Genomic DNA, 21,360 nt, shown 5'->3' with positions numbered 1-21,360 from the left:
TACGTACGGTGCCGCAAAGGAAGTTCAACGTGCAGTGGATGCGGGTTTTAGGGGTTGTGGTGCGCCGGCTTCGAACGGAAGATCGAAGTTCGGGGAAATTCTGCGTCGGATCTTTCGCGAGGTGTTTGTGAAATTCTTGTGCAGTCCCCGTTCGGCTTTCCAAACATTGTGCAAGGTCGAGGTTTGCCTTGTGCAAAGTTCATCTCGCGGGTTCAATCACCCCACGTGAACCGCACGTTGTGCGGAGGTTTTCATCCTAGAAGTGGATTTACTAATTCGTACCGTTTTTTTTTCATAATGCTACCGTGCAGAAATGGTGCAGCGCACACTGGACTTGCGATTCCCGTCACTGGCACGTCTACCACCGAGATCAAAGCCGTCGAATCCGGTTCGCAGAGTTCATTGTCACACGCTTGTACCTGGAAACAAATTTCCAAACGCACCCGAGTAATCGAAAACAAATTTGTCGCGCAGCGCGCCCACGATACGAGGAAGATGCCGTGGGCCCAACTCGATTCACCCACGCTCCGGTCTTTGCCTCACGCGGTGTAGTGTCGGCAGTGTTTTCCCGTTCCTCACCGCCTCGCTCCCCCTCCTCTTCCTCCCTCTCTCTCTCTCTCTCATCGCCAGGACGCTCCTCCTCCGCCTCCACCTCGTCTGCCTTAGCCCTGTCCCTCGTCTCTCCCAGCGTGCCCGCGTCCTGATCCCCTCCCCCCCCTCTCTCTCTTTCTTTGTTCACAACCCTCATGCCACTTTTGTTTCTTATATAAACTAGTAAACCCGCACGTGCTTCGCACGTGACTGTACGTCCCTCGCTCCAGGCAGAACAAAAAACGTAAACATAAATATGTAAATAGAAAACAAAACATCAAAACTTAAAATAAAATAAAAAATAATAAACTAATAATAATAAATAGAGAATAATAAAAGCAAAAAACCCACGACGTTTCGATCGCAACACAAGCGGCCTTCCGCCTGATGAAGACCGTCGTGGTTTATTTAATTTCATTATTCTCAATTTCTTAGTTTTATTTTCTTATTTTTTTCTTATTATATTACTCTTTTTTATTTACGTGACTTTACCGAAAGAACCAAGAATATGAATTCCTGCAGTCACGAAAGTTTTAAGTCTAAAATAAATGTAATATAGTATTGTTGGTGATAACTGCATTGGATGAGGTGCACACGCACGAATAACAACAACAATAACAACAACTCAACACATTTGTCAATAACACTTCCTCACAAAGAAACAGTGCATAATAGGGGGCAACTTTTTGGCCAATGACTTTTCTGCACGGCACATCGGCCAGAGAGGTCGTGCTTAGGGAGAGGTTAAAGGGCGATTGGCCCAAAGGTAATTGTCCTGATCACCTTTTTTGGCCTCTCTATATGCAATGAAGGGTCATTGCCCGAAACGTTGGATGTTATGTATTTTTTACTTATTCACTCAAGAGAGTTTTACAGAGTCCCTCGAGAGGGCGTTTGGCCAACTCTTTGAAGCTATCCAGAGGTCTTGGCAGAGGTGGCAGGACCCACACTTTACCCCACCACACACGACCTGCCGCTCGACAAAGTGTGATGTGCACATGCACCTCACACTGCTGGGCGGACAGATGCGGAGGGGGGTGGTGGGGTGGTGGGATGGTGGGGGTTAGTCGGATTTAAGAGACTTGTACCATTGTTTTAACGTCCCCGCCGGGAGATCGAACGGGCAAACCACCGCTTTGCAAGTCCACTGTGCGTGAGGAAGAGACATTGAGACCCTTTGCTCAAATATTTCGGGGCGAAAAAAACAAGGCAGGCTGTAACATGCATATCCCTCCCTCCCTCCCCGTGGGCTGACGAAAGCTTTAATATCCGAGCCATAGACAGCCCCTTTGATCATCGGCAACCGGCGCTAGTAATCCGTGTGATCACTGATGCAGCCAGCCTCACAGGTGAAAGAAGGCGCGAAGAAGAGACTCCACCGCTGCTAGTACGCCTGGAAGTTGACTTTCCGTGGCATCGACCAGAAGGTGACACCTGCACGTTGGGAGCGCAGGTATTGTACCTACTTTCAAGCGCGGTGCTACGTCGTATATCTCTGACCGTCACTCATCCCATCGTAGCCGGTCGACCGCCCACACCCGGCGCAATGTTGGTGCATGGTGCTGTAACTGTCAATTGCTGTGGATGTTCACATATCCGTCTGATACCTCAGTCAGCAGCGAGTACTGTAATACTTAATGCGACGTACTGTAATGCTTAGGGATGTTGCCATCGTGTGATGGTCGGCACACCGGACGTGGATTCCAGTGGTTGCCAGTTGTGTCCCAGTGTGACCAGTATGGAAGAGTAGGCCAAGTACCCCGCTAAAGAGGCCCTCTATAGGGCTACCTGTAGTGGAGGCCCTCCCACCACCAGTGACGTGAGCGAGCAATTGCAGGGCTGCACCCTCACATTTTACTGTAACGCCAATGTTGGAATGTTTTAGGGCTTCGAGAGATGAAAAAAACAGCAACTACGGTACTGTACAGGCAAGCACAGGCATTGGGTTGGGCAGTTTCAGGTTTCTACCTTCAACTGTTAATACCTGTGGCTTCTGCTCTCACTGGAAGGTGCCGTGTTTTTTTTTAAGTGCCTGGTCGTTCCGCCGCTTGCCGTGGGGAGACGGTTGGAATTACAATTTTTGGGTCAGCTTCTCTCACTCGTGAATATGAATAGGTGTGCTCGTCACTGCCCGCCTGTGACCTCGAAAACCATGAGCAGTTAGTTGATTTCTCCGCGTGATGTGTATGTACGAGAAGCAAAGCGTGTGCCATTAATTCATATGCGTAGCTGAAAGGCTATCCCTGGGACACACAGCTTTGGCATGATGTGGTCAGATGGGGTGATGGTGGCGTCTTTCTAATGTAAGAACCGCGTCGACACTAAGCGAGGCCGCGTGCTGACGGGGAGAAGAGACGCTCTTAGAGACAGAGACACACACACAGCACAGGAGAGATACATTGAGGTGACACGGAGAGAGACACGCAGAGATGTGAACAGAGAGGACACGGAGATCCACGTAATTGTGGAGGTCGTTGCCCAGAGAGGTGCCAAGCCCGTGGTTGTTCGTTTCGGTTGTTCATCGAACAGAGCAACTCATGTATGCATGTTGCACTTCTTTCGCACCGTACGTAGCCAACCGTGCTAATCATAGCCGTACATGAGCGATACACACGGATGACTTTCTGCATGGTTACTTTAGAGAAGACAAGGCTAGACCAGTGAGTCAGTGGATACATTTTTTGTTATCCTGAAAGTGAATTTCCAATAACGGGCGATGCTTTGTTGCCGTCGGGATGCGGTTTGCAATGTGAAGAGTCGAGGATGGTGACGATTGAAGTGAGTAATGTGACTCATTTGAGTGCATAAAATAGACATGCTCAAACAAGTGTAGGAGAGCACTTTGAATGGTGGGAGACAATGATGTTGTGTATGATATGAAGCACAATCCCTCTATCAATCCATTGCTGTTTGAAGGCCTCGCCGTGCTGTGTGGGTTACGATGGTTATTTGACCATACTTCTCCACGCTGGGCAATGCAGATTGGTGAAGAGGGGCCCAGGGCCCGGTTCAGATATCACTCGTGGCCGGAAATCAAACTCGCGAGTGCAGTGCGCCAAGCACTGTGCCACCGCTCCACCCTCACCGCGTAGAGCTTGACGGCATTTTAACGGAAAAAAATATTATTCATAGTCGGTGCTGTAGAGAAATGCCAATCTCACAGTCGAAATGTTGTAAATGAAAATCATTAAGGATGGTCTACTGAACCGATCGCCCTTTCTGGGGTAATAAAATGAGCAGCGATTGTGCGGAATTTCTAAAGCCCGTCTCAGCACCAATCATCACCGCTCAGAGTCGCGATAAAGTCACGGGACACGCAACAGTTTTTCTTTAGAACTTCTCAAGCCACTGTCATCGATCATTTGCGCAGCTTTAAATCAAATAGAATGTTTCCGCAAAAAAATAACGCTTTTAGAAAAGTGACTTTTCACTGTTATTACACATGTTAGTTGATGGGTACACATACGGAGGGAGGTGGAATGCACCAAATTCAAAACGGCTGCACGGACGAATCCATCAGACCGAACAAACAAAACAAAAACGACGTCTAATTCAGACGAGAGAAACCCATCGCCAGTTTCAGACATAGTTTCATATTGTTTCTGGTCACACGCTGGAAACTGCCCATTTCGATAACCACACACGTGAGATTACACTGCGTGGGTTGTAGCGCTGCACATCCAACACTAATTACGGAGAGGATGGTGGGGAGGTGGAAACACATGCTGTTGACTTGTTCAGGTCTCCAGCGCCCAATGAAGGATGTGAAGGAGTCTGGTTGAGAGATTACACCACTTGCATGGACAACATTTCCACTGGTCGTACAAAAAAAAATTCCTCCCTCTGGCGATCCAGCAATGACCTTCCTGGCTCTTTCCTGCCGAAAGGGTGTGGCGTCACGGTGACACATGGCACGTGACGCATCGTGGAACGTTAACGAGGTGCACAATCATTGAGTCTGGGTCACTAATACAGGGTGGCTTCAAAAAAATGTTAACACTTACATGGGTTATCGTTTTTAATGGAATAAGAAGGGATAATACTACACTGTGCCATGATAACAAATGTGATGTTAAGAGCTTCAAAAAGTCAACGAGTCTCCAACTTGTTCGCCATCATTGTCAACGCGTGCCTGGGATCTTCTCCAGGTGGTCTCCAGAGCACGGAGGCACATTTCTTGCGGTATTGTCGCAAATTGTCGGAAGTGTTAACATATTTTTGAAGCGCCCTGTATATAAAGAATAAATTCGTTGTTGCTATGGCACTATTTGCTCCAACGTCCATGCTCCTCCCGCCTTGACCAGCGTGGTGAAGTATGGTCACAAGAGTCACGTGACACGGCGCGGCATTGGGGGGGGGGGCGGCCCTCATCCAGCTTGTGTTGCCTCCGAAACGTCGTGATTTAATTGAGTTGTTTTTTCATTTATTTTAATCAATTGATTGTTTTACCTACGTGACTTTACCGAAAAAAACAAAGAGTATGCATCCTTGCAGTCACGAAAGCTTCAAATCTAGAACTCACGCGTTTGTTGAATACATATTACGATCGCACCGCTTGTTGTAACGACTTAACGGTGACGGCTGCAGAGTTGGACTGAACGTAAACAAGAGAAGCGCAAGGGCCATGCACCACAAAGGGGTGACTGAAGAATTTTTGTTTATAATTGTTGACGGGGACACAGCCGCAAAGTTAAGATGCTCGTGCAGTTATTGAAGGCCGGGTCGAGGATCACGGCGATGAAGCAAAGAGGCACAAGGCGAGCGAGAGAGCAACGTGTTAGGAAAATGAAAACCGTCGGACAGATGTTCGTAGAGAAGATAGGGGCCTCCTATACTTACGGACATTCGACTTACGAACTTTTAGAGATACGAACAAAGCTGCCCATACGTCCAGTTGCCCGTTCCGGCCGAGACTCGTAAATTCAACCCCCACGCAATAGATGGCGGTTGTGGCATCTACATTTGCAGAACATGAATAACGGGTGGCATCTACATCTACAGGAGATTATACAAATTTTAAAGCCATTCCCCGTGTTGAGTGAACACGGCGTACAACACGTTTGGAATCGACGACAGGAGTAAAGTTGGACTTACGCACACATCGACCTATGAACAGACCTCAGGAGCCTAACTCGCTCGTAAGTGGAGGAGTCCCCACATTGTGCACGAGCGCAGCTGCGGGGTCACCATAAATCTGGCTGTCGTCTGATGAAGCTGGTTGTAATTACTGGCGAAACGTTGTACTCAGATTGTAAATGTTGTGGCTTGGCTCTCCAACACACCGGTGTGCTGTACTAGTGACGAATTGGCCAAGTTCTGTTTACGTGACAACCCTTACTAGTTGGCTGTGTCGGGTGGTGGCGGGTTTTAACGACACATTTATATATTTACGCGATATAACCCCAAAAAAACCCTCTACATTGGTCGCGAAAGCCTACGTGTTAAAGATTAGATGTGTTTTGTGTTAAGGAAATTAATTAACAGCAGTGGTTTTATGCGGAAGCAGGAAGCCACGAGTGTGTAGGTGTTACAAACGCAGACCAGTTGTTCGTCATCTGGCTGCATCTTGTGTGTATGCGTGTGTGTATATAACCTCCGTCGCCCGGCCACTCGTCCCTGCCGCAGACGGATCGCCGCGATGACGGACAACTCGAGCTCCAACAGCACCGTCACCCTGGACGACTTCACCGCCAGCGTGCTCACGGGCCGCCTCACCACGATGGCCCTGCCCGCCATCTACATCGTCATCCTGCTCGTGGGCCTACCGACCAACGTCTCCGCGTTCTGGATGCTCTGCGGCAGGATCCGGGCGAGCAGGTCGCCGTCGTCCACCAACATCTACATGATGAACCTCGCCGCGGTCGACCTCCTCTTCCTCGCCTTCCTGCCCCTGCAGATCGCGTACCACCTCCGGGGCAACGACTGGCCCTTCGGGCGCCCCCTCTGCCACCTCGTCACCACCTTGCTCTACCTCAACACCCACTGCTCCATCTTCTTCCTTACGTGCATCAGCGTGGACCGCTACCTGGCCGTGGTGCACCCGCACCGGGCGCAGCGGCTGCGCGGCGCTCGCACCGCCGTGGCCGCCAGCACCTGCACGTGGGTCATCATCCTGCTGTTCGCCTCGCCGCTGAACTTCATCAAGCTCACCATGGACGTGCCGCAGCTCGGCATCACCACCTGCTACGACGTCTTCCCCAAGATGGGCTCGGTGGTGTCGTTCTTCCAGACGTACTGCGTCGTCTTCTTCGCGTGCGTCTTCCTCGTCCCCTTCTCCGTCACCGTCTTCTGCTACCTGGCCATCATCCGCTCGCTGCTGCTTGGCGGCGGCGGCGGTGGTGCCGCGGCGAGCAAGGGGGCCGCCCACGTGCGCCGCCACGCAGCCCAGCTCTCCGTGGTGGTGCTGGCGACGTTCGTCACCTGCTTCGCGCCCTGCAACTGCGTGCTGCTGGCGCACTCGCTGATGCACCGCGTGGCCGGCGGCAGCAACCTCTACGGCGTCTACAAGCTGTGCCTGGCCTTCAGCAGCCTCAACACCTGCTTCGACCCGCTCGTCTATTACTGCGCCTCGGCCGAGTTCCGTCGGCGCCTCCGCTCCGCGCTGCGCTGCCGCCGCACCGGCGACGAGGTGAGCCGCTCCTTCTCGGAAGCGGGCAAGCCCAGCCTGGCCCGCGCCGGAGGAGCGGCGCGCAGGTCCGATGAGTCTTCGTCCATCAAGAAGTCGTCGGTGTCCGTGAGCAGCCTGTGAGATTATCGGCGGCCGTCGGGGAAGGTTTCTTTCGTAGTGACAGAAAACGGGGCGCGTCAAGCGCGGGGTTAGTGGTTAAAGGGTAAGCGGGAATGATAGCTGTGTTCGAATTGCCAATATTTGGTTTGGAAAAAAAAAACAGGATTACGTTTATGAAGGGGGATTTTTATGGATTTGGAAAAGTAGCAGCATTTAGCCCATGTAAACAAAGCAGTCACTACCTGCATCGGACGTGCAAAACATAATTGTGCGTGTGATTTCAAATCTCAATTACAGCTTTGCTCACAGACTGTTAGCAAAAAAAAAATCGTGGGCTTCATTTGTGTGTTTGCGAATGTGCCTTCCCATCCACCGTCCCATTGAGATGTTAATCTGGCCCGAGATCTTCATGGGGACAAAGAAAAATAAGTGAAGAGAAACTGAATTTAAGTGCAGTAAAACCATGGAATTAACTTAAATTGTTTCAATCTCTCTCAAATGTCATTTTTATTTGATTTTAAAGCATGGTTTTACGTGAAAGGGTGCTCATAACCTTTCATTGCTATCTTAAATCACGAGCCCTTACCACTACAGTCTTTGCAGGCAGCTGCTTGTTCTGTTAGTCATAAAACCGCAAGCAATATGCAGCCGTGTACAATGTGGAAGTCAGATTAAAAAAACATTTCCTGCAGTTTTTATGAAACGAATGTAGCAAAATGTCAGCATTCAAAGAACAGAAACATCAAGGACTTTTTTGTTGTTGTTCTTAATTCAAGTTAGGTGTGCCCAGGGATGCTGGACCATGGTTCACGTGCAGAGTACCACGTGCCCACTGTCCAATACTGACAACGAGTAAAATGTTCTTATACTCATTACACTGGTCAACACACTTTTTCTGGCATAAGGTATTGCAACGGTTTTAAGGTAATTTTGGGGTGCTGATTACAAATCAGTTTTTGTCTATCACATCAGGTTTTCGAGATATCAAATATTGCATTTTCAATAAAAACTGCAGAAGAAAATTATGAAATAAATGTGGATATCTACATAAAATGCTATTATAAACACACTATCCTAAAAATACAGCACCATATTTTAACGCTAAAGCAGTCACTGACTCGCAACAACTTGCAATCATAAGTGACAGAGTTAATTTCGGGTAAAATCAATGAAAATGGGGTATGCCGATAGCATAAAAATGATGTGATAGAGCAAATCTGAGATCAGATTTGGAATCAGCACCCTGAAATTAGTCTAAAACAGCTGCAAAAATCCAGGCCATAAAAAAATGTTTTTTTTTTGATTGACCAGTGAATTATCAATACCCTCTCGTGGAGGTCCATCCACCAGCGGCAGCAAGAGCTAGACAATGCAGGGCTGAGCCTTTACCTTGACATCTTTAATCCTACGGAACTCATGGATTCCTGCTATTACGGGAGGAATTTTTGAACACCTCATTGGCTATTTCACACAAACAGACATGCGACGATGCACCGATTGAGAACAATTGATGCTTACGACGCACGCACCGACTTGTGTGTGTGCGCGTTAAACTGAAGGAATAGTTGAATTGACCACACAGACTGAATCCTGGCAATTCAGCAGACCGCTCAACGAGATGAATTGGCCGCATGGCTAGTACCAGACTGTCAAGTGTTTTTTTTCTTTCACGTGGAAAACCGGGGGCATGCCACATTATCCCAGCTGAGAGTCAATTAAACCCATCATCCCTCCGTGGGTGATAAAACGAGTATCGTTTTAATGGAAAATCAACTAAGGTTGTTTGGTGGAGAGACGGCCCCCTCCATCATGGGAGTGTGGAATTTCTCACACGGCCTCAGGACCGCCACCTGAAATGATCACGTGGGGACCTTTTGACCCCAGACCGGCACGAGTCGGCTGCGTTGATCTGGATGTTGAAGGGTGAAGGGTGAGGATAGGGAGGGTTAGAGAGTACGGGTGCAGGCGTATGTATGTTGAACTTATTTCGCACGGTACGTAGCCAACCGTGCTAATCGGAGGCGTGAGTTTATATGGGAAAGTGACACGTAACGGGAGTCCTTTCGTCCTGCCATGGCTGCCACAATGGGTGTGGGGATTTATTTAAGCGCTACTTACGCTGCCGACAATTGTTGAGTTAAACGCTTTCTTGGAAATTTGAATAGCAAAGAGAACCAAAAAAAGTGTTTTAATAAAAAACACAAAAAAATGCTTTACGGTTATACGACCGTTGTCTTCATGTGCCACAGCGCAGATTATTACCCCACGATGCACTTTTAATGGCGTTTCTAATCAAAAGTTTGGAATGCAAAACATAGCAATTGAGTTGTTTCTCAATTGCCGCACAAGTCACACGGTGTCTGGCTGTGGGAAGAGAAATGTAAATACACAATGGGAGATGATGTATTTAGAATAGCTCTTGTCGCGACTGCTTTTTGCCCAATTAAATGTACTTTATGAAACGTGTCACCACTGTTCACGAAGCTCTTGCGAAAGCCAGTTGAGGGTGGCGGTGGCTGCTGCTGCTGCTGGAACTCTGAACAAACCGGTGCAGTCCTCTCCACGGCTACGAGCAGCTACGAAGAACGGCGTGTCTTCTTCATGGGTGCTAATCCGGTGTCATTTTGAGCGTTGTCCAGGGCTGACCTTGGAAACATATCTCCCTGCTCCAATTGGGGGGCAGGGGGCAATTGCACCCCCCCCCACCCATTCACCCCCTTCTCCCATCCAGTACAGCCACTGCCATATTTAATGTAGCGCACAGTTAAGGGGTGAATATCATTTAAGCACTTATTCCACTTCAACTGATTTTTTTTTTACAAACGTATTTGTATTGTTGTTACACATATGTTGCATATGTTTTATGCTATGTCACGTTCTCTGATGTGTTGCCAAATACAATGTTGACTTCGATTATGCATTTTGATATGAGAATATGTATGTATGTCGTCCCTTTGGAATTGATGCAATGAGTATCACTTTGAGAGACGGTCAATAATGCTTCCCCTGCGGATCGCCATGCTCCTGCCACAGGAACGTGGCATTTTCACCACCGGTTCAAGGCTATCAAACAGGATGTGTATATCTTGTCCTAACTCATATGAGCAATTCCGACTTTTTATAACTTTTTTTAACACACCGTATTTAACATTGAGATTAAAATGCCAACCGATGCGGTTACATCACATACTGTATTTATGCACTGAACTGTATTTTGTTCACGTACCATTTTTGCTCAATAAGTATCAAGCAACTGTTTTTATATTTCTTACGATGTTGTTTTTATAGATATAGGTCGTAATCGTTGTTTCCAAATAAAAGTCAATGAAATGTCACGATTATTTCGTCAATTTTCTTAAATGTTTAATTTTAAGATCAAGGAAGTGAAGAATGAACAATAGAATGGGTTTCGGCTTGAAAGAAAGGCGTGAATCAAATTTTAATGCAACATATGAGATCAGTCAAAAAGTTATCAAACTGAAAATCAAACACATGTTGGAGTCAATGGCGTTTCACAATAAAGGTTTGTTTCTCGATTCTTACACGCTCCATGTCATGGGTTCACATGACTCCCATTCACCACCCCCCACGGTTTGATATTTTTTGTCTTTTTTTCCCCACAATGTTAAAACAATTCTTGTAATGTCAGTGTCGCCGTCCAGAGATAAATAATCCATTCAGATCCCTCGGAGCAGTGCGTCTCTCTCCGGTAGAGAGCAGCCCGTGGCAGTGGATATCAAAGAACAACTGCTGCCATCCCTTTAAGTGACCACAGGTCAACGCAGGAGTGTGGCAGCAGCACCTTCTATACCCTTCTGCCACAGAGGAGAATTTATTCGTCGCTTGACAGTCAAACCGGTTTAGACTGTTGTCAAACCAAGTGCATTTCCAAGAAAATGTAAGGTTTTTTTTTGTGTGTAATCATTGGTGAATGGAGGCCATAATCTCATGACACTTAAGAACCCGGTTTTAATATCCGACTCACCTGTCTGCATTTGAATCAAGGGTCTCAGCAATGCAAGGGCAGCACACTGATCATTGAACCGTCTGGCCTACTGTACCATTCACCTGAATGTAATAAAAAAAAATTAGATTAATTGTTGATCAAAATTTAAGTCCTGAATCGTTCCGGGATGGGGTCGTGGAAGGGGGGTTGGATCACTTCACCCCGAGTTACACATCTACTCAATATGTATTGCATATCACTTAGAGATGGAACCCACATTCTAATCTCAATATTTATTTATACTGGAAAAATCCGATGAGCAATAAAGCTCTTTTCAGATATTTACAGTAGAGAGTGGGTCAGAACGTTACAGCTACAAACAGTACAAAAACACGATATGAGTGAAAAGTATAGGAAAGAGAAACAAATAACTTTAACAAAATATACAAATAAAACTAAAATTTATGTTTTTATCTTACAGGTGAACCCCACTGAGCGAGCTGTTAGCGTCTGTTAGAGACGCGACCTGGTCACAAATGCAACGACTCTGTTGAGAATAGAGTCAATGCTGGCAAGATATTGCAACCTGAACCCCGTGGTGTGGAATTGGAGGGGAGCCATCAGAATGCGCATGCTACGTCTTGCAGCCCCAGGCATCTCGGCCCAATTTTTATACAAGTCCTTTGAAAGCCTGTCATTACGATATTTGGGCCACCGACTTCTTTCATGTAGAGGTACAGTTAGCAAATTACCGACAGTTTCATGCCATAATTACAAAACCACAATTGGTCGATTTCCTTTTTTAACTGTATGCTTGGAAGGAAGTGTACGCCAGTTCTACGAGGTGATCCATTTATATATAGCCCTGTAAATTCTAGTAAAGCATCTTGCTTGTTTCTATCTCAAATTCGAATTAAATATTGTGAAAGCGATGGCTCCATACACATATCTCTATTAAATTTCGATTTAAAGCTTTCGTGACTGCAGGGATTCATCTTCTTGGTTCTTTCGGTAAAGTCACGTAGAAGGAAAGTAATAAAATAATAAAAATAAAACATAATAAAATAATTCTCACGACGTTTCGGCTACAACGCAAGCAGCCGTCTTCAGGTGAAGAATGAGACACTGCCAAGCTTGGAGCTTATATATAAGCTGGGTTGGAGGTGGAAGAAGAGCGCCTTAACAATTCCTCTTGATATGCACATTCTTTTGTTAAGGCGCTCTTCTTCCACCTCCAACCCAGCTTATATATAAGCTCCAAGCTTGGCAGTGTCTCATTCTTCACCTGAAGACGGCTGCTTGCGTTGTAGCCGAAACGTCGTGAGAATTGTATTTTATTATGTTTTATTTTTATTATTTTATTACTTCCCTTCTACGTGACTTTACCGAAAGAACCAAGAAGACATCTCTATTAATTTAGTCGGGTATCTGATAATGGATCACCATGACATTCACCCCCAAAAGCAATGTGAAGCCTATTCCTTTATTGTTGTTTTAAGAACACGTGAAAGTATCATGAACCATGTATTCATAATAAAGGCTTTTGGGTTAGATCGCGTAAGTATAAATGTGTCGCAACCCTCCACCACCAGACACGGCCAATCAGTCAAAAAATGTGTCACGTTAACAAAACGCCAATTAGTTACTTCTTCAGCCCACCGGTGTGTTTGAAGAGTGAATCCACAACATTTAGAATTTGAGTAGTACGACGTTTCGCTGGTAATTACATCCAGCATCTCCGGGCGATTTGCCAGAATAATGAAGCCATCCACCGGCTTCCGGTCTTAAATAGTGCAGCGGAGGTGGGGGGGGTATTGTAATTATATAATAGATTAGTAATCAGTTAATTAGCATGCGATTCCTCTATAAGGAATTGTAATATGTATTGTGTGTTATTTAATAATACGCTTCCAGGCTGCGCTAAGTCTGTAGCTATCAGGGCGGTTAAAATTATTGACATTTCTCTCAATTTCGATGGATTCTCTCACGTTCTCAAAATCAATTGAGTGTCCTTTTTGGCAAGCATGTTCTGCCACTGCCGACAGTTGTGTTTGAGAGAATTTAATGTTCCTTTGGTGTTCTTTTAGTCGTACGCTAATGTGACGTCCCACATAAGCAATTGATCCGATATGCACCTTCTGTTGATAACTTAGGTAATTCATCTTTAGTACAAGACACTAGTTTTTGAATTTTGTGTACTGTACCAAATCTTACTTTAATGTTTTGCTTATGCAAAACACGGGTTAATTTGTCAGTTACTCCTGAGATATATGGTATTTTTCAGATTCGCATCATCACCAAGCACAGAAATCCTCTCTCATCAAGACGCTCATACATCGGGCAAAAACAGTGTCAGATGGTGAAAGTCTAAGGAGAGATTAAACATGTTAAAGAAGCACTACGAATGAATGGCTATAACCATGCTCAAATTAACAGAGCATTGAATGCCAAACCACGACCGAACAACAAAACTGCTGAAAGTGATGAGATTATCAAAACAATTAAAATACCATATATCTCAGGAGTAACTGACAAATTAGCCCGTGTTTTGCAAAAGCAAAACATAAAAGTAAGATTTGGTACGGTACATATTAAATAATGCCACGACCTGCACGGCGTGGGATTATCCGGCAGTGGATTAATTAAGATTATTTCTACACGTACATATTTAAAATAGGAACTGGAGGTATAGGTAGAGGAGCTTTTACATTATTTAGTTTTTTATTAAAACTTCTTGATCACATACTGAATGTTGGCACGTAACCAACCAGGCTGCTATGTCATGCATAATACAATCATTTATCAATCCACCGCTGGATGAAGGCCTCCGCACATCCGACCATACTTCACCACGCTGGTCAGTACAAATTGTTGAAGGGGGGAGAAGGGCGGAGGAGGAGAGAGGGCAGTGGGGTGGTCCTGGACCAGTTAAAACACATTCCTGCGGAGGGAGCTGGTAGGAACGTTGAGTTGCTCGGTCAATGGCCAGGGTCAACGGCGGCGTGGTGTATTCCGCAAATATGCCCGACTGTGAGGGCGGGCACAAGCCGGCGTGAGTAGGTTAAACGTTGAGTTGTATAAGGGCACCACGGGGTGACCAGGCCCTCCCCACCCAGCCCCACCCCTCCCACCCCCCACCCAGCCCCAACCTCCCCACTCAGCCCCTGCCCACCCAGCCCCTCCCCTCCCTCTCCACCCAGCCCCTCCCCACCCTCCCCACCCAGCCCCACCCTCCCCACCCAGCCCCTCCCCACCCTCCCCTCCCCACCCAGCCCCTCCCTCCCCACCCAGCCCATCCTTGCACGACGGACGGACGGGCACAATAATCCCCTGTGGGCTGGTGTAACCAGGAGGTTCTTACCAGTATCACTTGCCACTGATGTAAGTCTCGATTATCACGTTTGGCTACGTACGGTACGAAAGAAGTTAAACACAGTACACGTTTAAAGGGCAGTGGGCTAACCACTGCGTCATCGCTCCTCCCAGGCTGTTATACACAGTACAAATCAGCAGGCGGCACCAGAGTTACATGAAAGCTCTGATACGTGCGGCATTGGCTGTGTTACTGTTCGCCTGTTGGCGTTCTCTGGTCTGACACCGGTGAGACTCGGCCATAAAGAAGGATGTGTCTGGTGTAGACAAATAAGTTTCAAAGACAATGTCATTGATTATCAGGGCATATTCGTTTGCATGTTCACCACAACAATGTGTTGTTAATGCGGGCATCTGTTTGGTGTATGAACATCTTCACAGCCGTTTTATTGGCAGAAAGGGTAAAACCTATTCTTATTTTTTCATACTTCGAAACTGGCACAAAGTTCACACGATAGAGTTACATCTCCTTTGAGGTGGCAGAGTCCACATTACAAAAATGGCCAACCGGCACAAGGCAGAAATTGTAATTTGATGTTGCGGATTATTTTGGTACAATTCTCCGAAGCGAATTACCTTGACAGAGACTATCATTGCATGACAAAAATAAGCAGACGCTTGCTTTATTTTTATATAAGATCATAAAAGTAAAATTAGACAATTAAAAAAGTAGTCAACCGAAATAGGTCTCCCATCAGCCACGTGTGTAACTCTGGGCACCACCAAGGAGAGACCCACGCAACGTTTCACGACTCAACGGCAGATTCGTAAATACGAAAGGGGCAGGCATCACCACAGCGACACACTCACCTACGCGTGACGCAGTTACCTGGCTCATCAACCACTTCAATGTAAAATGACATCCGTTGCTCATACATTTACATCGGCCATACGAGGAAGTTTACACGCATCTTCACACTCAACAGGAATGGCCACTCCTGTAGGTCGCTTTCAAACTACGTTGCGCTGCCGTGCTTTAACGGCGCGCACACTGGACTAGCAATTTGATCTCCTGGTGCGGCAGTTAAAACAATGGTGCAAGTTTCGATTTAAAGCTTTCGTGACTGCAGGGATTCATCTTCTTGGTTCTTATTATGTTTTATTTTTATTATTTTATTATTTCCATTCTACGTGACTTTACCGAAAGAACCAAGAAAATGGTGCAAGTGTCTAGAAATCTAACCACCCTCTGTCCAAACCAGCAGTTTCAATGGGTAACACCAGAGAGGGTCGATTGTCAGGTCGCTTGTGGTGGAGTTCAGTGTGGGTACTTCCACCTCTTCCAAGACGGCTTGTCAGCGTGGAAGTGGGCCAAAGTTCTTCCTTAAGAGGGACGCCAGAATGGTTCCCTCTTCCGCCAGCAGTGACATGATACCATTAATTCTAGATTTGAAGCTTTCGTGACTGCAAGGATTCATATTCTAAGGTTTTCGGTAGGTCAAAAATGTATAATTAAAATTAATAAAAGTAAAATAAAAATAAAATTAATTTTATTTTACTTTACCGAAAACCTTACACGTGTAACACAGTAACATGTAATCACGTGTATTAAACAGATACACGTTCGTCCATTGTGTATGCGCATGGTTCTACCGGAGACACACACACATACACGCATTTAAACTGCGCATTATAACCGAAATAACTTCGGTTAAATGGAGACCGGATCTTGTCGAGACAAGATACACTATTTGTCAAAACTTAGCGGCAATATACGTAACCGTAATACATCTCATTGGGATGTGCAACAGCCACGAGCGAGATATAGATATGACTTCTTAGTCACACGTAGCGTTGGACAAAAGTTGTCTGTTTACGCAATTTGTACGCAACAGAATGTGAGCCTAATACTTATATTTGTTAGTATTGTTCAAAAACAAAATTGCGCATGCAAATCATGTCGCCAACTAAGCGGTAGGCTGACGATGTTTTAACCATTTTTGCCGCATATACAATTCTTTAAATCTAATTGTATGTCTGCATATAAATACCAAAAAGTATAACAATATATATTTACTCACATTTTTTAAATAAAGTATGGAAACACGTCATCCCTGCCGAGTAAAGCTCGTGACAATAAAAAAAATATAAATATACATTTTCGAAGGCCCCTTGTGTTGATGCCAACAATGTTGCGGTTTAGTGTGGAGGTCACGGGCATCCTTTCATTATCTAATTTCTCATGAGATACTAGAATTCATCAATGACGTCGGTGGAACTAGCTATTTGCGAGATGACCAGTTGCATTCCTTTTCAGTCGAGTTTGGCTTTCAACATATTCCAGATCGAGTGCTATAGAAATGTATTTTATGCCTGGAACACAACGCCAGCGATAAATTCCCTCGTGCGGTGTCCAAAAAGTTGGCAAGTATGGTAGGTAGGTGGCAGCATGCTCTCGAAATGTGCTCCCGATTTTCATATTTATAAAAAAAATATTTGGCCGACATACGAATTTTTTTGGACGATCCCAAATTTTATTTGGTTTTCAGATTGAATCGCGATTTCCCCCCCCACCCACAAAATATTCCACGGCAGCATCTAGTGATGCCACTGAGTTCAAAGACGCGTAAATGTATAAACAGTAACGTCGTGCAACTGTTCTGAAAATGCATGGAACCAACACGTTCAACCTTTTACTGGTAGGAACCTGGTCACCCCGTGGTGCCCTTATAAAACTCAACGTTTAACCTACTCACGCCGGCTTGTGCCCGCCCTCACAGTCGGGCATATTTGCGGAATACACCACGCCGCCGTTGACCCTGGCAATTGACCGAGCAACCCAACGTTCCTACCAGCTCCTCCCGCAGGAATGTTTTTCTAACCCATTATGATTTCTGTACAATCGGGGTTTGATTTCTGATGGAATATTTTTCAGGGCCACCCAGGACTCCAACCCCCCAGACGTCGCCACCCCCCCGCACCCCCCACGCGGACAACCCCGTAGGGGAAGGGCTGATAACTCTTTTCAGGAGCTTGGCCCCAAACAGCTTTGGCTGAAACTCAGCCTGATAACAAGACACAGTACATGCATTTTCATTCCATGTAAGGTTCTATTTGAAGTTAACTGTTAATTAGCCAGCCACAGATCTCTCGGTGTTCAACGCAGTGAAACACATTGAGTGTGCGTGTGTGTTAGCATGTGTATATTTGTCTTTGTGTATACAGTACTATAGTATAGGCCAGGGGTCGGCAACCAAAATAACAAGAAGAGCCATTTCTTTCCAATTCGGTACAAAATTCAGTATTTCAAGAGCCGCAATGCATCTGAGTACATACTGTACTCACGTACATATTGTCAAGAAGCAGCCCGTAAAGAGCCGCATGCTGCTCCGGAGCCGTAGGTTGCCGACCCCTGGTATAGGCCATAGGAGGTAGCGGTGGTGCAGTGGTTGTCGTGCTGCGCTATGAACCAGGCCACCCAAGTTCGATTCCCGCTCACGGCCAACCGATCCTAGGCCTCCCCGAAGTCGACTCAGCCTCAAATGAGTACATGGTGCGATGTGTAAACATCAGCACTGGGGATACAAAGGCGGATGGGCGTGGTACTGGCCACCCACCCTCGCGTGTGCCGTGCCGGCCTTCATAACACTTTCCCCCAACAGTCTGTTCAGGCTGTAGGGGGGTGGATTTTTTGTATCTTTACACCGTAGTGTACATAAACGTATATACAATCATGTAGTTGTGTAGTGAGTTCAACCGAGTCGCAGACGTACTCTTGGCGGCAACACATTTATTAACACCAACACACGGGGTAACTGCCCCTTAACAGACTAGCAACCTCTGGTGGTGACCACCAGGCTAACCACGCTAATCACGCCGTTACTAGCTACAGCGGACCGGACCACAGCTTGGGTCCCGGTCCACGTGTTGGAGACTCGTAGAACGTAGACGAAGGTTTCTTCAGGATGAACAACAGCACCACTCCCTCTGGGGGACCCGGCTTATATCCTCTGCGGCGTGGCCGGCTCCGCTCTTGGCCACGACCACCTGCCAGAATCCTCGAGCAGGATCTCGACCCTGACACGTGACCACCCCTAGCCCCCACTTGGTGCCCATGTGTAGACTTAACCGGTCACGTGTCCTCTGGGGTCAACCAGAGTGCCACGGCTTTTAGTAACCCCATTCCCATGGCCGGCACTCCCACACCCCATCCTGTAAGGGTCGGCACTGCACGCTAAGCCTGGTGTCATCCAGCGCTATCGATCAACGCTCACCGAGCCCCTCGGGCCGGTACTGCACCCACATCCTCGTGGTGTCCGCGATGTCAATACATCTCTCTAGGGCCGGCATTACACAGTGACATCCCGCCATGTCACTACAGTTGTATAAACTTGTGTTTTTTTGTACATCTATTTCCATACAGCCTACAAACTCTTGTAAATGAATAGTTTTGCGGCAGTTTAAACCATTTATACTCCAGTTATCATTTGTGATGCAGCTCACAACTCTACCCGCACAACTTAATAACACCAGCGTTGTGTATTGAGGCGTCTAACAATTCCCCCACACTTGGGCAGTACAACACCTTGGATCTTCGCTCCCATTTCAAATCAGTGGCCACTTCAAGTTGTCCAAGATCCGCCTCGTGGATTGACTGGGTTTATTTTTTTTTGCAAGTCATCAACGAACAACGTGAGCGCATTTATTTTTAAGTTTCTGGAAACTTGTACGCTGTCCAGATAATGTGTTGGAAACTGGACTCTTGTCTGTTGCGGTGACGCTAATAACATTGAGTACTTGCTCGGGGGGGGGGCAGCCTTTCCAAGGATGTATTCTGAGGGGAAAAAATCCATCGTAATAAAATAAAATAATGCAGGCTTCTGGAACAAAAGGTGAAAAAAAACCTTTCAAATGAGCCGCCAAAATTTTCATAAAATGCACCCAGCCTGTGTACATTTTTCAAAGAACCGTCATTTTGTGAACAAGTGCATTGTTATTCCTCTTTGTCTTCACCAACTGTGACCGGTTAACAGCAGCAGTAATAGACAACGAAGACTCAGAAACACAGTATAATCTTGTTCAAAACCTACGGTTTTTCCAGTCTGAACTATTGTGTTACGTGTGTTTTATCATCAGTTACAGAGTTCATTTCTGTTGCCTTTAGCCAAGATAATGGACCCCATTGTGTAGATCTTGATTTGAAGATTTCGTGACTGCAGGAATCCATACTCTTTGGTTCTTTCGGTAAAGTCACGTAGGTATAAATAAAATAAAACACTGATTTGTTTTATAATAAAACAAAATCAGTGATTTTTTTATTTTATTATTTCATTTTTACTGATTTATTTTATTTCTACCTACGTGACGTTACCGAAAGAACCAAAGAGCATTGCGTAGATGTTGGAGACACCACATACATGGTTCCCAGAGACAGATGTTGTCCCACTGAGTATTGGTAACTATACTATGCTGATGAGTTCTAATTATGGTCAAACCAGTCAACAGTTGTATATTGCTGCTGCTGCTGCTGTCAGTAGGTCACATTTCTCAAATTTAGTTGAATGTTGATCTAAGACAAGACGAACACAATACACTTCTTCAGGAAATACTGATGGTTCTTTTCATAATGCGCGAAGGCCCGGGGTGCCATTTGCTTATTGTTTGCGAGACTCAAGGCAGGGTTTGCTGCGCAACTCCGATTAACAGAGGTGTGGACTCGAGTCATGTGACTTGGACTCGAGTCAGACTCGAGTCATGAATTTGATGACTTGCGACTCGACTTGGACTTGCATAACAATGACTTTGTCCCACCTATGAGATGTGGACTCGAGTCATGTGACTTGGACTCGAGTCAGACTCGAGTCATGAATTTGATGACTTGCGACTCGACTTGGACTTGCATAACAATGACTTTGTCCCACCTCTGCCGATTAATACGGTAGGCTACGTACGGTGCGAACAAAGTGCAACATACATTCAAAGCAGTCACGGGAATTGGCTGTTGTGTCACGAGCCCTTGGTTGTTGTTGAACGTATAGATGGTACTGAGCAAAGTTGAAAAGTTCACACTATAAGATAGTGGCATGCGTGCCAAGAACATGTGAAGGCTATTTTGGGTTCACGGTGTGGTTTGAATGCAGTGCCATTGGCGAGTGTGTGCTTGGAACGGGAGAAGCATAGCGTGTGACATGAATTCATATACGTAGCTGAAAATATATCCCTGGGACACACAACTTTGGCATCCCGAGTGAAGTGATGTGGTCAGATTTGGTGATGCTTGATCCTTCCTAAGATAAGAGCCGCGTCAACACTAAGCGAGGCCACGTGCTGACGGGGAGAAGAGACGCTCTTAGAGACAGACACACACACAGCACAGCACAGGAGGGATACATTGAGGTGACACGGAGAGAGACACACAGAGACGTGAACAGAGAGGACACGGAGATACACGTAATCGTGGAGGTCGTTGCCCAGTGAACGTATAGATACGTTTCAGGTGCGTGATTGTTCGTTTTGTTGTTTATTCAACAGAGCAACACACGCGTATGTATGTTTAACTTCTTTCGCACCGTACGTAGCCAACCGTACTAATCGGAGGTGCGGGGAAGGACAACAAAGGGTCGCCTGGCAAAAGCCCTGATTCCCTGTCCCACTCTTTCTACAAACCCTTTCTGCCTTTCCCCTTTTAACTCCGACGGCCGGACAATCACCTTTCCGCCCGCTCTCCTCCCATTGCATGCGGCCACTCAGACGAGCCTGCGACAGGATCTCGTCCCACTGACCT

At 46.3% G+C, this 21,360-nt stretch overlaps 1 protein-coding gene across 1 annotated transcript; it reads left to right on the top strand.

Moving 5' to 3' along the window:
- The first annotated feature begins 1,891 nt into the window (after positions 1-1,891).
- Positions 1,892-10,653, top strand: LOC144720047 (S-geranylgeranyl-glutathione receptor P2RY8-like). The gene is made up of 2 exons (XM_078596485.1): positions 1,892-2,044; positions 6,217-10,653. Exon 2 carries the CDS (start codon positions 6,230-6,232, stop codon positions 7,337-7,339), a length of 1,110 nt encoding a protein of 369 aa, XP_078452611.1. The 5' UTR covers positions 1,892-2,044; positions 6,217-6,229; the 3' UTR covers positions 7,340-10,653.
- The last annotated feature ends 10,707 nt before the right edge of the window (positions 10,654-21,360 follow it).

Source organism: Lampetra planeri, chromosome 7 (genome assembly GCF_965212315.1).
Source record: "Lampetra planeri chromosome 7, kcLamPlan1.2.h2, whole genome shotgun sequence".
NCBI classification, from domain to species: domain Eukaryota; kingdom Metazoa; phylum Chordata; class Hyperoartia; order Petromyzontiformes; family Petromyzontidae; genus Lampetra; species Lampetra planeri.
This window is presented reverse-complemented; position numbering and strand designations above follow the sequence as displayed.

What these genes read in the sequence shown, in the direction of transcription:
- LOC144720047 (XM_078596485.1), top strand. Translation starts at nt 6,230, where the DNA reads ATGACGGACAACTCGAGCTCCAACAGCACCGTCACCCTGGACGACTTC.